This window comes from Phacochoerus africanus, chromosome 5, assembly GCF_016906955.1.
Source record: "Phacochoerus africanus isolate WHEZ1 chromosome 5, ROS_Pafr_v1, whole genome shotgun sequence".
Taxonomy (NCBI): Eukaryota; Metazoa; Chordata; class Mammalia; order Artiodactyla; family Suidae; genus Phacochoerus; species Phacochoerus africanus.
Window position 1 is genome coordinate 115,425,978 of NC_062548.1, and position 17,238 is coordinate 115,443,215.

At 45.1% G+C, this 17,238-nt stretch overlaps 1 protein-coding gene across 1 annotated transcript in view; it reads right to left on the bottom strand.

The window, feature by feature from the left end:
• The window catches only part of BABAM2 (BRISC and BRCA1 A complex member 2), a 430,327-nt gene that overhangs the window by 20,978 nt on the left and 392,111 nt on the right, over positions 1-17,238 (bottom strand). The window contains exon 11 of the mRNA XM_047782376.1: positions 17,076-17,229. Within this exon, the coding sequence (XP_047638332.1) occupies positions 17,076-17,229 (154 nt within the window). The remainder of the gene's footprint in view (positions 1-17,075; positions 17,230-17,238) is intronic.

The following is a 17,238-nucleotide window of genomic DNA, read 5'->3' on the forward strand; positions in this document are numbered from 1 at the left end:
TAAGAACAACCTTATTGCCTGCAGAAAACAAGATCAACGGTCTCAGCACGGCAGTGAGAAACAAGGTGCTGCTAAGTGAACACCAACAATAATGCTCATAATCATTTTACAATCATTTTTCCATTTAACCCTCATAATCTCCTGTCAGGACTGTTTATCCTCATGTACAGAGGAGAAAAGCAACATCCACAGAGATGACAAAATACGACTGGAAAGTGGTAGAAGCAGGGCTGGCTGGTCCTGATCCCAGGGCCCACGTTCCCTCCGCCCTGCAGGACTCCCTTGTCTTTCTTTCTCGGCTGCCTCGTGTACTGCTGCCCTCTTGAAAGCAGACTGGTCTGCCTGGAACCCTGGTGCTCCCGGGCCTCCGAGCCTTTGAATCCCTGTTCCCTCTGGCAGGGGGGTCCTCTCCTCATCTCTGCACGTCAATTCAGCCACCTCGAGCAGGAAGCAGGCACCATCTCCTTTCCCCAGGACTCCCACTGCATTTCACCTGCACATGGGCACTTGCGGAGGCCTTCTGAGAGAGTTCTTTTTTCTTTTTTCTTTTTTTGTCTTTTTGCCATTTCTTGATCCGCTCCCACGGCATATGGAGATTCCCAGGCTAGGGGTTGAATCGGAGCTGTCGCCACCGGCCCACGCCAGAGCCACAGCAACGTGGGATCCGAGCCGCGTCTGCGACGTACACCCCAGCTCACGGTAACGCCTGATTCTTAACCCACTGAGCAAGGCCAGGGATCGAACCTGCAACCTCATGGTTCCGAGTCAGATTCGTTAACCACCAAGCCACGACGGGAACTCCCTGAGCAATTATTTACATATGATTTCTATCTCACCTCTGTGCCCGTGAAGGCAGGCTGTGTTCCACGCATCACTTAACACGGTGCTTGATACCTACTTTGAGTTCAATAAACGTTTGCTGAATGAATGAAAAAAGGGATGGGGGAAAGTGTGGGAGATGGGGGCAGAACCTTGACAAAACGTCTGGTGCTACGATCCACACTGGGGCTCACCAAACCTGAGCATCCACAGAGGCAGAGTATCCAGAGACTCTGCAGTTCTAAACAGACGGCTGAGCTTCAGCTGCCTGGCAATTTGGGGATAACTCAGAGTAATCAGTCTGAGGAAGAGAGGCAGGGCACTAGAAGAGTAGAATGCCAGTCTAAAAGTTGGGAAACCTGGGAATTTCCATTGTGGCTCAGGGGTAATGATTCCATGAGGATGCGGGTTCGATCCCTGGCCTTGCTCAGTGGATTAAGGATCCGGCATTGCCGTGAGCTGTGGTGTAGGTCGCAGACGTGGCTCAGATCTGGTGTTGCTGCGGCTGTGGTGTAGGCCAGCAGCTATAGCTCTGATTCGACCCCTAGCCTGGGAACCTCCATATGCCATGGGTGCGGCCCTAAAAAGACAAAAAAAAGACAAAAAAAAAGTAGGGAAATTAAAATTCAAGTTCCTACACTAAATTACACTGTGGCCTTGGACAAGTTACTTTGCTCAGTGGGGCCTCAGCATCATCATCTGTAATACACGTGTGTTGGAGGCACCTGTCTCACAGGCTTGTGAGGAGAACCACAGGAGGTTAAAATACACAAAGCATTCGTGGCTGTGCTTGTGCTGGTGCAGTGCGAGGGCTCAATATATATTCTTTTTGTTGTTGTTGTCTTTTTGCCTTTTGTAGGACCACACTTGCGGCATATGGAGGTTCCCAGGCTAGGGGTCTAATGGGAGCTGTAGCCACCGGCCTACGCCAGAGCCACAGCAACGCGGGATCCAAGCCTCGTCTGCAACCTACACCACAGCTCATGGCAATGCCGGATCCTTAACCCACTGAGCAAGGCCAGGGATCGAACCCGAAACCTCACGGTTCCTAGTCAGATTCGTTAACCACTGCGCCACGACGGGAACTCCGCAATACATATTCTTATTATTGTCTCTAAGATGATCAGGAGAGACTAGATGATCCATTACCATTTATCCTGAGAAAGAAACACCTCAGTCTTGCCTTTACCTATAGGTTTCCATAAATTTTGCTTTGACAACTGAAATAATGACACTTTAAGGATTATCCCCAAACGATCGATCATGGAAAATTGTGGTTTTCTAAATTTGATTTTTAGAAGAGCTACAGAGCTTCCTGCTTTGCAGTTTCTGGTGGTACTTAGGGCACGGAGCAATTCATGGCATGGAAGGATGGCCCCACCATCGGAGCAGAATCTCACCAGGGAAGGACCATTCCAAAACCAATCAGCAGCCTTTGTACTTGGGACTCTTCAAAGCAGGTGGCTGAGCTTTAGCACCTGGAGGGCAGCAATCATGTGCATGTGTGTGTGTGTGTGTGTGTGTGTGTGTGTGCATGTGTGTGTGTTGTGGTCCCTCATGCTTTTGCCCAACGTCTGTGTATAGAGTTGATCCCTGAACTACGCGGGTCTGAATTTCATGGATCCACTGATCCGCTGATGTTTTCTGACTGTCAATACCGTGGTACTACACAGTCCACGGTGGATGGACCCCTCAGATGCTAAGAAACTCTGGATACTGAATTCTATGTGGAGTAACCCTCGCATTGTTCTAGAGGCAACTGGGGCGTATATAGTTCCTGGATGTCTGCTGAGTCAATTCCCAGCAGTCACCTAACTGCAGCAGCCAGTATTACACTTGACTCTTACGGTCATGGCCATTCTCTTCTCCCAGTGGCCGCAGAATCACCACCTGGCAGCTCAGCCTGACCGCCCAGGGTGCACAACGGGGCAAAACCACTTTTTCTCCCAGAAGTGACTCTGGGTTAAGGACGACCCTAGGTCACTCCAGCCCCCACTTCTGCTTTCCTGGCTTCTGTTTTCCACTAGGCATGACTAAGTGCCACAGGTGGTGTCTGTCTGGGAAGATAGGAGTCACTGGAATTTTTTTGTGTTCTCGTCCGTGTGCGGCCTTTCTGTGGGTTCCGAGGCAGCTCTGAAGTGGTGTCTTTCCTTTGGCTTGCTCCATTCTAACTGTCCTTTTCGTCCTGTGCCCACTGATTCTAGTCATAAGCTGGCCCAAGGAATGTTTACCTTCCCTGAAATGTACTCAGGGCCAGGTCTCTTCCTCTCGGAAGAGCTATTTCTGCTCAGGACTACCTTGGGCTTCCCTGTGGCCACAGCAACCCTCAGCGTCTTGGGTGAAGCCACTAGGAAAAAGGTTCCCAGGCCACCCTGGGAGGTGGATGGGTACGTGCAAGCAGACATGCTGCCCTCCAGCCCTTGTGCCGCTCGTGAGCAAGGGAGCAGGAAACGGAATAAAAGTGGGAGGTCAGAGGTGGCTTGGGCCAGCCCTGGACCACCGATCAGGGCACCGGGTTCTGATCCTGGTACTGCGTGGCCCGGCCCGGAACAAGTTCTTCCAGGAAATGAAAATGATGATCTGTCACCGGAGTAGCGGTAGCCACCCAGGTCTCTGCTCTCTGTTTTTGCTCACGTCTAATAAAGCTGCTATTTTAACAAGTCCTGAATGCAGTTCATTTTCACGGGTGGCTGAGGGAGCTGACAACAGACGAGAGAGAAGCCCGTTTCTGCAGAAGCGAGGCCTCTGCCTGTCATTAATGAGGGGCACAGATTGGACGGTCCTTCTTTGATACCCCCCCCTTCTAGAATTCATGCCTTAATGAGACGTATTAGAAACACGCAGCCTGGCTCTCCTGCCTTGGCCGGACTCCACGTCCCACGTGACAGCCCTGAGCAGCCCTGGCGGCACCTGTCAGAAACCAACACGCACATCTGAACAGTCAAGCTTAATTCCTGAGAAGCTGTTTTAACTTGACATCTGAAAAAGGTATTACATCTCGAATTATTTGCCTGGGTGTGTGTTCAGGGCCTATGCATGCACGTTCCACAGCTGAAGTGTTCTATAAATATCAGACACGGGCTGTACAAAAAAGCATCACGTACGTAGTGTGCTTAATTCCATTTAGCAATGTTTTCAATTTGTGTCTGACCTCTGGCAACAGAGATGGAATTTTCTCAATACAAATATGAAAGTGGGCGAGGCTACTTTAAAACACAATTCTCACTTAAAATCCCAGAAATAGGAGTTCCCGTCGTGGCTCAGTGGCTGACGAATCCAACTGGGAACCATGAGGTTTCGGGTTCGATCCCTGGCCATGCTCAGTGGGCTAAGGATCCGGCGTTGCCATGAGCTGTGGTGTAGGTCACAGACGCGGCTCGGATCCTGCGTTGCTCCGATTGGACCCCTAGCCTGGGAACCTCCATTTGCTGTGGGAAGCGGCCCAAGAAATGGCAAAAAGACAAAAAAAAAAAAAGAAAGAAAAAAATCCCAGAAATATATTAGAGCTTAATGATCATCAGTTACGAGCCCAGGGCTCTCAGATGAGGGTCATTCCGAGGCCCGGAAAGGGGAGGGGTCTTTCCAAGTTCACACAGAGTACTGGTAACGGTGCCCAGAGAAGAATGGGTCTCCTAACTTCCAGGCCATTATTCTGTGCATTTTCTTTACTTCTGGCACTTGTTTTGTTTTTTTTTTTTTCTTCCTACAGTTCAAAGGCAACTTTGATTCCATGAAGAAGTGTGTGTTTGTACTTTGGTACAATATAAAAATCCCCAACCAACTCCTCGATGCCTGCCTTTCTCACTCCACGAGATATCTGTCTATTTTTCCAAGAAAGGGAATGTATGACCCTAAGTCACAAACAAGGGCGTGGCTGCGCTGGGTTATCATTTGCCCAGTGGCCGGACAGATAATCAGGATGGGTAGCTCTCACAACAGCACCATGAAGTGGGTTCCCCGACAAAGCTGTCTTGATCTTGCAGTCACCCTTCCATGTGCAGCTTCTTCTGGCTGATGGGACTGAGATCAGAAGGTAAACCCTCACCCCGTTTTCCACGGACAGCGGCTTTGGTCCTGAAAACAGTCCTTAGAGCGGCCCAAGAGCGGATCCCGAGGAGGCCAGGAACACAGTGGAAGGGCCTGGAAGAGATGGCCTGAGGGGTCCCGTCGAAGGGGAGGGGCTGCTGCATGGGGCTGTGAATGCGCCGTGCCTGGTACAGCCTGGTCTGTGCTGGCTGGGAGGATGTGAGCAGCCCACTCCGGGAAGAGGGCTGCATCAGCAGTAACTGATGGCCAGGCTTATCATTATCCTTTTAATGGAGCTTATCATTCCCCAGCAACAGATGCCAGGTTCTAATCAATAACATGTTTTCTCTGACCTACACAATGTGGAGAGGATGCCTGGACAGGCTGATCTGGCTGTCTCCCCATCTCTGCTGCTCTGTCTTCCGAAGGGAAAAACAAACCGATTCCCTTGAAGAGACTTTTCAAAATGATACTTTGGGAGAGGCCAAGGATCCAAAAATGTTGTGTTATTTCTTGGTTTTATTTTTCTCCTCAGAGCTTCTCTAGCTCTGAGAAGGGTGTTCCAGGAAGGACGCAGGAACCCTGGGAGGGGGTAGGACTTGGGAGGGGGTGGTGGTGGAAGGCTCTGGCAACTTTGGCCTTGCCTAATTTCTTGGTAGGCACCATCCCTGGTTCCTCTCCTGCCCCCTGCATGTGGCTACGCTGGCCCAGGCCTGGAAAATTCCCTCTTCTCTCCTGAGGGGAGTTCGGCTGAGATAGGTTGGGAGTTTTAAAAGGGAACTATTCCTAGGAAACTCAAGGCAAGACAAAAGAAAAAAGAAAACCCATGAATCACAGCAGCAGTTGGGTTTGCAGGCTCTGTCACCGAGGTCTGAGCCCTGCTGGGCCCCCTGGGGCAGAGCCTCCCCGGAGCCCAACTCTGCTTTGCCCAGCTCGGTACTCTTCCCTCTGCCCAGTGTGGCTCCGTCCTGCTCCCCTTGCAGAAGGGCTGTGGGGGTGACCAATCAATGGGGCCACAATTCTTACCTTCCCCGTCAGCCCCTACCCCTGGGCGCCAGATGGGAGCTACAGACACACAGACAGAAAGCGGAGGAGGGTGTAGTGGCCGCACCCACCCCCAAGAAGGGAGAGGATTGCAAAGTCCCTACCAGGGTTTTCCCTAACACTGAGCCATGTCTGGATCCCCGGGCCCCAAAGCTGGTTGGGCCAGGGCTCCCTCCAGCCAGCTCACCAAGCACAGGGGCTGCAGAGAGAGGCCTGATGCCACAAGTAAATCTTACCCGAAGACTTGAGTGAGCAATTTCTGGAGGAACGAATGCATAAATAGGCTCCCATTATAACCACCTAAGCTTCGTGATCACCCTCCCCCCCAGCAGCCCTACCCTAGTCTCCAAAGAATTCTCAGGCCTCAGGGCTCCTGCAACCACACGGTGAAGTACCCTCTCAGACCTGGGATTTCCACACCAAGCTCCAAGGCGTCCCGAGGGGCCCCAGGCCACAGTCCCGGAGGGGATGGGAAGCAGATCAGGTGGGGACATCTAACCCCCTGGAGGAGAGAAGATCTATTTTTATCTGCTTTATTTAGAGGACTAAGGCTTAAGACCAGGGTGAAGCATTTGGCAGCTAATGAGACGTCTGATGAAACAAGTGTCTATGGGAATATTGAAGTATGAACCATGAGAAATAATTGAAATAGTCCACAATGTAGCATTACAAAAAATTCTCGAAAGAGAAGATTTTTTCTGCAAAGACAATGGGATGACACGACACACAACAGCAGTATGCACGGCGAGGAGCGGCATATAGGAAATTATGGACTGTTTGGCGAGTATCCGGCTAAGTTTCTAAACAAGACAAATAGCTCATCCTGACCTGGAGGAAGAAGGGAAACAATAAAATGTTTTAGAAGGGTCACGATGAATTACTCCCATGCCTTGACCGCGAAGCTATTTTTTGGAAATACTCTTTAAGTGATTTCATTTACATAACGGATTTAATGTGCGACAAGCCATTGCCGTAGGTGGTTTGGGGGTTAAATTCTAGTCTAAGACCCTGCTCAGGCCTTTAGGATCAACCTGATGCTTTAAAACGAGACAACTCAGGGAAAACTCACTCCACCTAGGCATAGATTTATCAGATTAGAAAGGATTAAAGGAGTTCCCGTTGTGGCTCAGCAGGTTCAGAACCCGACTAGTATCCATGAAGTGGTGCGTTCAACCCCTGGCCTCACTCAGTGGATTAAAGGATCTGGTGTTGCTGTGAGCTGCGGTGTAGGTCACAGACATGGCTCAGATCTGGTGTTGCTGTGGCTGTGCCATAGGCTGGCAGCTGCAGCTCTGACTAGACACCTAGCCAGGGAACCTCCATATGCCGCAGGTGCGGCCATCTAAAAAAAAAAAAAGGTTATAAAAATCTGATTCACTCATCTAGATAGAGCTAATGCTACAAACAAGATCCCAAGACAGGTAACTAGTGGGTTTAGGGGGTTCCCCCCCCCCCCCAAACTAGTGTCTCTCCCTCTTTTTTCTTTTTTTTGGCCATGCCCATGGCATGTGGAAGTTCCTGGGCCAGGGATTGAACCTGCGCCACTGCAGTGACCACACTGGATCCTTAACCCACTGAGCTGCCAGGGAACTCCTAGTTTGTTTGTTTTTTTAAATGATAACTGGTTCGATGTAGATTAAACAGTTGAAGGATGGACCTTTTCCACTTTCAAACTGGCTGCGCTGGTAGCAAAAAGATACAATGATGGGGGGTGGCAGCCATGCAGAGGGCAGCCCAGAGCTTAGGAATCTCTGGTCAAATCACTGAGGTTGAGGGGCTGTTTACTCGGGTGCATGTGTAGATAGCAGGGCCGACTCTGCTATCTTTTAGCTGAAAATCTTTATTTTCCTCCAGGGATGATGACACTGATAATTCACATTTACTGAATGCTCACAGCATGCCAGGTTCTATGTTGGACGATTCACCCACGTTACCCTGGGTAGTAGGCAGAATTCTAGGACCACAGCCCTTAAGATTCTGCACTCCCTGTATAATTGCCAAGGTTGTGAAAATGATGGATTTGATGGCTGTAGGTGGGCTCCGTTACAGGGAATGGATGACGAAGGAAAGGGGAGTGACTGGCAGGCCTGACCTGATCAAACGAACTCTTTAAATCTGAGTCTAGATGTCAGCGCCACGGTGACACAGAAGTCAGAACCTGGAGACATGAGGACGTGATACACCACTGCCCGCCTGACCATGGAGGGGGGCCCATGTGGCAAGGAACTGGCCTCCAGGTGACAGCCAGTAAGGAACAGGAACCTCAGTCCTACCAATCACTACGAACGGAACTCCGCCAACAACCTGAGTGAGCTCGGAAGAGACCCTGAGCCTCAGATGAGGTCGCAGCTCCAGCCAATGCCTTGATTTTGGTCTTCTGGGACCCTGCACAGAGAAGCCAGGAAGGTTCCGCTGGACTCCTGACCCACGGAAAGTGAGAGCTAATAATCGGGGCTGTTAAATGTGTGGTCACCTGGGAAACAGCAACAGGAAACCACGCACCCCATTTCTAAACTAGCTTCGCTATTTCCCAGATTCAGGAGACAGACTCAGGGAGATCATGAACTTGCCCCAAGTCCCATGGCCAGTCGGTAGCAGAGATATGTCTTGACTTTAGGGCCAGTGCTCTTAGGTGCCACATGAAGGTCCTCTCTGTATTTCTGTTAGTCATGCTGGGTCTCTGAAGAGAGAGGTGCAGACAAGTGGTAAAGAGAACGGCAAGGTTTATCCGTCTGCCCAGGCGCAGACATGAAGAAAGTCAGGGACCCTGTGTGGAGCTCCAACTCCACCAGAAGCTAGCTGTGTGCCCTTCAGAAAGTCACTGAGTCTCTCTGAACCTCAGGGATTTTTTGTCTTTTTGCCATTTCTTGGGCCACTTCCAGGGCATATGGAGGTTCCCGGGCTAGGGGTCCAATTGGAGCAACTCGGGATTGGAGCTGTGTCTGCAACCTACACCAAAGCTCATGGCAACGCCGGATCCTTAGCCCACTGAGCGAGGCCAGGGATCGAACCCGCAACCTCATGGTTCCTAGTTGGATTCATTAACCACTGAGCCTCGATGGGAACTCCAGGAACCTCAGTTTTTTGTCAGCATTAAGGGTAGTGAGGATTCCTGCACTGTACCCCTCACAGGGCTGCAGCGATGAGCCCAAGAAAGTGTGGGGGTGCACTGCAAATGGGGAAGTCCACAGGGCAGGCAGAGGTGCCTGGATGTCACGTAGGGGACTAAGAATCTCAAACAGCGTCCCCTGCATATAGGCTGGATGTGGCTCTCTGATGGCTCGTTCCAAGGAAGACATTTAAAAAATAAGAGTCTTTTGTGTGCTTGTTTTGGGAAGGAAATGATTCTCTATTACCTATGTTCGGAAGTTACAGAATAAAAAGGAACATAATTTTTCCTTCTTTTCTTAAATTCTTTAAAAGTGAATCGACTTTGTTAAAAGCCAAAGTAAGAACAACATACTGTGAAACTCATAATATATGAAGAAGTGGAACACCTGAGTATAATTGCACAAAGGATATGAGAAAGAATAAAGAGAATTACACAGTTTTAGGTTTCTGCATTATACTTGAAGTGTTATAATAGTAATTCGTGGTAGACTGAGATAAATGATGAGTGTATATTACTGTGTTAATAACTAAAATATGATACACAGAGCTGTGACTAAAAGGCCAATATAAGAGAGAATGGTTTACTAAAAAAAAAAAAAAAACCTCAAATAAATCAAATGGAAGGGGAAGAACAGAATAGGAACAGAGGAAATTAAACAAGCAGTAAGAAAATAGACTTACACCCAACTAGTTTATTAATCATGTGAAGTGTAAATGAACCAAACACTCCAATTAAAAGGCAAAGATTATTAGACTAATTTTAAAAAACCCAAACCCTAACCCAAACTACAAAAGATTTCCTGACATGTAAAGACACACTAGGATAAAAAGAGATACACCATGCAAGAAATAAGCACAAGAAAGCTGGTGCAACTGTATTACCAGCAGTCAAAGCAGAATTCACGTTAAGGAGTATTATCAGAAATAGCAAGAGTGAGAAGGTCCAATTTATTAAGAAGACATAACAATTCTAAGAATGTATGTACTTAAGTAATGAAACGTCAAGATATGAAAAGTAAAAAATGTCCGAACTAAAAAAAGAAGCAGACAAATCCGAAATCATAGATGGAAATTTTAACACCTTTTGGTAACTGACAAAATAACATAAAAATAATAGTAAAGGTACAGAAGATTTGAGTAACACTAACAAGTTATTTGACTTAATATGTATATAGATACTGTACCTCGAAACTTCAGGACACACATTCTTTTCAAGTTCACATGGACTATTTACCAAGACAGACCATATACTGGGCCATAAAACAAATCTGATTTCAAAGGATTAAAATCATATAGATTATAATCTCTGCCCAAACAGAAGTAAATTAGTTATCAATAATAGTAAAATATCCAGAAAAATCCTCAAACACTTGAAATTAAAGCAGCACAATTATAAATAATCCATGGTTCAAAGAGAATTGTCTCTGAGCAGCGCAGGTTCAATCCCCAGTCCGGCGGAGTGGGTTAAGGATCTGGCATTGCTGCGGCTGTGCTGCAGGTTGTGTCTGTGGCTTGGATTCAATTCCTGGCCCGGGAACTTCCATATGCTGTAGCCAAGAAAGGAAAAACAAACAAACAAACAAACAAAGCCCCCAAAAAAACCAAACAGACAAAAACTAGAAACCACAAAGGAAACTAGAAAATACTTCTAACAACGGGATAATGAAAAACAACATATCAAAATTTGCTAGATGCAGTGAAAGCAAACCTTAGAGAGAAATGTATAGCTTTAAAGGCTTATATTTAAAAAAATGATGGATTAAAATTAATAAGCTTCTATCCTTAGAAAATTGAAAAAGAAGAAATCAAACCAAAAGTAAGTAGAAGAAAATAATAAAGATAAAAGTATAAGTTAATAAAACAGAAAATAAACCATGGATAAAGTCAACAAAGTCAGAAGCTGCTTCCTTGAAAAGGTTACAAAAATTGATAAGCCCCTAGACAGACAGTTTGAAATAAAGGGGCGAGAAAAAAATTTTACAAATTTTCACTATAAGGGATGAAAGAAGTTCTATCACTATAGCTCCTACAGATACTAAAAGAAAAATAAGACTATAAGTAATCTTTGCCAGTTAATTCAACAACTTAGACATGATGGATAAATTTCTTTAAAAAAAAAACACCATGTTTTAAAACCACCACAAAAAGAAATTTTAAAATCTCAGTATCCCTATATTTAGTATAGACACTGAATTTCTTCCCACAAATAAAGCTCTATCAAACATTCAGAAAAAAAAAAAAGAGAAAAAGCCAAACCTACACATACTCTTTCAAAAAACAGAGGAGGAAAGAGAACTTGCCAACTCATCTTATGAAGCCAGTAGCGTGTTATTATCAAAACCTAACAAGGACAACACAAAAAAAGGAATTTCAGACTACCACTCACGAATGTAGATGTAAAAACTCAACACAATTTTAGCAAATCAAATCTGATAACATAAAAAAGGATAAAATATCATGACTCTGAAGGCTTTATTTATCCCTGGAATGCAAGGTTAGCCTAACATTGAAAAGCTAATTAATGCAATTCACCAGTTTAACAGAATCAAGCAAAACTACAAGATCATGTCAACGATGTAGAAAAAGCATTCTACAGAATTCAATTACTCACCCATGATAAAGACGCTTAGCAAAACAGGAACATAAGGGAGTTTCTTCAATTCGATAAAGATATCTATGTAAAACCTACAGCTGACCTCAACCTTAATGTGGAAATATAAGGCCAGATGTCTGCTCACACCGCTTGTGTACAACATTGGACTGAGGGCCCCAGTCAGTGCAAGGAAGTTAAAAAAAAAAAAAAGGAAAAAAAAGAAAAAGAAAGAATGAAACTAAAAAACATAGAGATCATAAACACTGGAAAGAAAGAAGTCAAGCTGTTAACAGATGATATGATTATTTATGTAAAAACTCTAAGAAATCTACAAAAAAATCTACTAGAACTTGGTAGAATTTTAAATTTAGCAATGTCACAGGACACAAGGTCAATATAGAAAAATAATATGTATTCCTATATACTAGCAACAACTGGAACATAAAACCTAAAAAAACTATCATTAACAATAAAAGCAAAAACACTAAAAATTACCCAACACTTCCACACTGAATCTCAAGACATTTCTGAAATAAAGAGGACCTAATTAAACCATGCTTATTGCCTGGAAGATTCGATAGTATGAACATGTCAATTCTTTCCTTGTCGGTCTGCAAAGTCAATGCACCCCAATCAAAACTTCGGCAGGCTTTTTTTGAGAGGGAGGTGGGTTGGAATTGGCACACTGATTCCAAAATTTATATAAACGCCAAGGCCCTAGAATGGTCAAAAACAATCTTTAAAAAGAACAAAGCTGAGAATTTACATTGCCTGATTTTAAGATATGCTGGTGTTGATGTACAAACAAAAAACAGAAAGATGGAACAGATATCCAAAAACAGACCAACTCATATATGGTCAACTGATTTTGACAAAGGGATGCAGGTAATTCAAAAAGGAAAGAAAAGTTTTTTTGAAGAAATGTTGCTAAAATATGTGGAGAGGTAAAAATAAAAAGTTATCACTAGTTTCTACCTCATACTATACACAGAAATTAATTTGAGATGGATCATAGACCTAAATGTCAAACCCAAACCAGAGCTTCTAGCAAAAGACATAGGAGAATCTCTTTCTGACTTTGAAGTAGGCAAAGAATTATGAGGATATGAAAAACATAAACACAAAAAGAAAACACCGATGAAAAAGATTTTGTGAAAAATTTCCTGATCATCAAAAGACACTGTGAAGAAAATGAAAAGGAAAGTCATCAGTTAGGAGAAACTATTTGTAACATGTATTTCTAACAAATATATAAAGACCTCTTGAAACTCAATAATAAACAGACCAAGCTGACACTTCACAAAAGAAGATTTACCAATAAGCTCAACATCATCAATCATCCAGAAATAAAAAATAAAAAGCACAATGATATCACTTCATCTCCTCTAAAACAGCTGAAGCTAAAAACACTGACAATACCAAGTGCTGGAGAGGATACGGAATAAATACGGAACCTGGTATATGGCCAGTAGGAATATAAACAGGTACAGTGACTTCAGAAAAAGACTCTCAGGAGTTCCCGTCGTGGCGCAGTGGTTAACGAATCTGACTAGGAACCATGAGGTTGCGGCTTCGGTCCCTGCCCTTGCTCAGTGGGTTAACGATCCGGCGTTGCCGTGAGCTGTGGTGTAGGTTGCAGACGCGGCTCGGATCCCGAGTTGCTGTGGCTCTGGCGTAGGCCGGTGGCTGCAGCTCCGATTCGACTCCTAGCCTGGGAACCTCCATATGCCGCAGGAGCGGCCCAAGAAATAGCAACAACAACAACAACAAATCAAAAAAAAAAAAAAAAAAAAAGACTCTCAGTCTCTTATAAAGTTAATTATGCTCATATTCCCACTCCCAGGCATTTACCCATAGAACTGAAAACATGTGTCTATTAAAAAGCTTAAATAAGAAGGTTCACAGCAGCTTTATTCATCAAAATCCCCAAACTGAAAACCACCTATATATACATATGCAGATGGATGGATTCATAAATTATAGTCTATTCCTATAATGAAATATTATTCAGCAATAAGGAAGGAGTGTCATAACAGGTAAATCTAAAATAATTATTTAAACACAAACACCACAAAAGAATACAATCTATTATTCCAAGAAGCATCCAGAAGAGGAAAAACTAAGACATGGTGACAGAAATCAGATAGTTTGTCTGGGAGGTGAGGAGACTTAACCAGAAAGGGATAGAAGGTAACTGTCAAAATTCCATCAAAAGATACATTTAAATCTGCCCACTTCGGCTGCATGTAAACTACAAATGTATGTAAATTACAACGCACTATCTTTTAAAAGATTTATCTGCAAAACCCTTGCCTTCAAAGAACTCACAATGTGACTAAGGAAATGAGATGTATACAGAGATGTGAAAAATCAACTAATACAAAAGAGACTTCAACGCAGTCTATGGCCGATCGTCAACTGAAACTGGACAGAGACAAAAGTGCTGCCTGCCGGGCAGCGTGGCTGGGAAAACGGCGAGGAAGACAGGGAAGGATGAGTGGATCTGAAGGCGCAGAAAGAGGGCAGGAGGGAAGCAGGGGGCACAGGCACTGGGGCAAAAAGCAGAAGCTAAGCCCAAGGGTGTTTCACGTGTCCATCCACCCCTGACCCTTCCGAGCAAGCCCATCTATGGGGATGCGTTCAGTCTCGTTTTACAGGACAAAGTTCTGAGAGGTTAACAGCCCTGCCCAAGGTCACGGAGCTTATGGATTAGAACCTGTGACGGGAACTGGGGCACGCAGGACCCTGAAGCCTGTGCTCACCCAGCAGAGGCTATTTCACTTGTGAGGAACAGAACTTGCGGGACAGCCGTGAGCAAGAAGAACGCGTTGCAGGAAAAGCCCCGGTCAGCGCCAGCAAGGGTCCTTTCTGAGTTCACATGTTTAGAATTTTGCTCTACGGGAGGGAAGAAACAGCTGCCTCCACTCAAAGGGCTCTAGCGCTGATCATAAACCGTGAGAGTGTTTATGTCCTGGCAGAACTCTCCAAGTGAATTACAGCCTTTTACACACTGTATACATACAGTATTTTCACAGGACAAAGATGCAGGGCGGGTAAGGAGCGCTGCAGCTGGCCTTTCTCTCTGTGCTCGCGCTCTGCCTCCTCCACCAAGCTCTGGTCTGCACTGCAGGGCAGTGCTCTGGCTTGTTTACCCATTACCTGGCCTTCTGACACAGCCCAGGGAAATTACTCAGGTCCACTGCAGCAGAGAGCTTTTCAACTATGTCTCTTCCTCCTACCATGAGCTGCTGGCTTTCTCTGTCTTTACATTTACAATGGATCCATCTTCACTACAGGAGAAAGCAGATTTTTTTTTTTTCTTTAACGTTACTTCAGATGTTTTCTTGAGGCTGGCGGAAGGGTAAAGCAAATGTCTCTTGCAACTCTGAACCAATCTGTTAAGGTAAACAGGCTTCACTTACGATATTCCTATCCTGAAATCAGAGTCTTGTGGTCTGCAGCTCCTTAAAGACTCAATTCATAGACGCTAAAATGTCTACTTAGGAAGAGTGTGCAAACACACACACACACACACACACACACACACACACACACACAAGATAGCTTTGCCATGGAAACCACAAAAACACGTCTGGTTCAAACTCCACAGCACATACCACAAATAACAGCCATCTTTAAGGGCAGATCCTATGTATACACAGGGAAAGCCCAGAAAATTAAACAACTGTAACCCCTCGAACATGAAACTCTCTTCATAATTGCTTCTTCCGAGTTTATTTCAAGATAAGTAGGTCTAACTCACTGTTATTAGTTATAATTGCATATGTTTGTTTTTTTTTTTTCCTTTAAAGAGAATTTCAGACTTGGGCATCATGGACAAAAAGGGAAACTACAGGGAGGAAAGACACACTGAAGGTTCAGATAACAACAGCTCTGGATTCCACATGTGCATCTGAGGAGGTCTGCGTTTCTAGAGGAAGCTGCCCTGTCCTTTTTTTCCCCTTTCTTTTGGTGGTGCCCATGGCATGCAGAAGTTCCTGGGCCAGGGATGGAACCCGTGCCACAGCAGTGACCTGAGCTACGGCAGAGACAATGCCTGATCCTTAACCTACTGGGCCACCAGGGAACTCTGCCATGTCATTATTTAACAGAGCCCCAATCCTGCTACGCGTGAAGGTCTTGTACTATAGAAAGTATACGCGATATTAGGAGGCCCCCAGGGAGGGAAAGCAGTCTCAGGAAGGGGCAGGAAGAGCAAGGAGTCTTACCCATTGAGGGCATTCTAGGTCTGGAAGGCCAGGTTTTATTAGCAGGTACTTTAAAACCATCATAAGTCTGATAACGATAAATCTCTCCTGCTGGGCTATAGATTCCATGAAGACATGGGCAATTTCTAATCTATCCCCTCCATGCTGGGGGTGTCACTGTATCCCCAGCATGGAGCATCTTGCCTGGAACATGGTGGATTCTCAATAAACACTGGATGAGCAAATGAAAAGGATCCTTAATAGATATGCTTCATTTCGGTGATTCTTTGGAACTGGCCATCCTTTAGCTGAGATCACAGGCGTGAGCATATGGCAGTTCAGAGAGATAAAGTAGTCACCACGGGCCATTCTGAGTTCCTTTTGGAAACTACGGTGTTGAGCCACTGGCGCTTCAGTCTAGGAGGCCATGGTTCATGAAGACAGGTGCTCCAGGTACTAAAAGTCCTACCTATAAAAAACACTCTGCATATCTCAACATTTACCTATTCCATATGACTGATGAAAGCTTTCCACAGAGAGATTCATGTGCTTCGTTATACCTCTAAATTTCCAACTTCAACCTCTATTAAATTCCCAACTCAGTGCCATAAGGATTTTAAGCATTCTAAGCTATCTGTATAGCCGTGTATTCAATCAAAGAAGAGGGAGGCCCTCCTTTGGGCTATGGCTGCACAGATGCAATGGGGTATATAATTCGCTCTGTTCCTTCAAAGGCATTACAGTTCCATAGGAGAAACTAGGTCCTGTCTCCAGGTATTGGCTATTAGGCAGAAGTTCTTTTTGTTTACCGTCCGATGAAATTTCCCATTAAAAAATATGAAAGTTGCTACTGACATTTTCATCACTGACACAATTTACCCATAATTCCAATTCTTACCTAGTACTTATCCTCTGATGGAAATAGAGAGGTAGATTTCAGATAAATCCTGTAATTCATTAAAAAAAAAATGGCGATCCACCTGATGAGACTGGATGGGAGGTTGGCTAACTTTTTCTATAAGGGCTAAAGAGCAGATTTTTTTGGCTTTGCAGGTCATATGTGTGGTTGGCTGCAACTACTCGCTCTGCCATTGTTGCAGGAAGGCAGCCGCAGAAAACGAGTGTTTAAATGGGTGTGGCTATAGTTCAATAAAATTTTATTCAGAAAAACAGGCACAAAGTAGGATTTAGCCCGTGGGCAGTTAGCTTGCCAACCTCTGAACTAGACAAACAAAATGTTTCTACTTGTAAGAAACAACAATTGATTCACTTACTTTGCTCTTTTGGCCATTTCATTTCCATCCCATCTGGGGCTGTATGGATAATTTTTCTGGGCCTGGGAATAAAGCTGTCCACTGTTGGTGAAGTGATAGACGGACTGGAATGTGAGAGTTGGCTGGTCTCGAGGGAAAAACAGGGGCAGGTCAACTGCAAAGA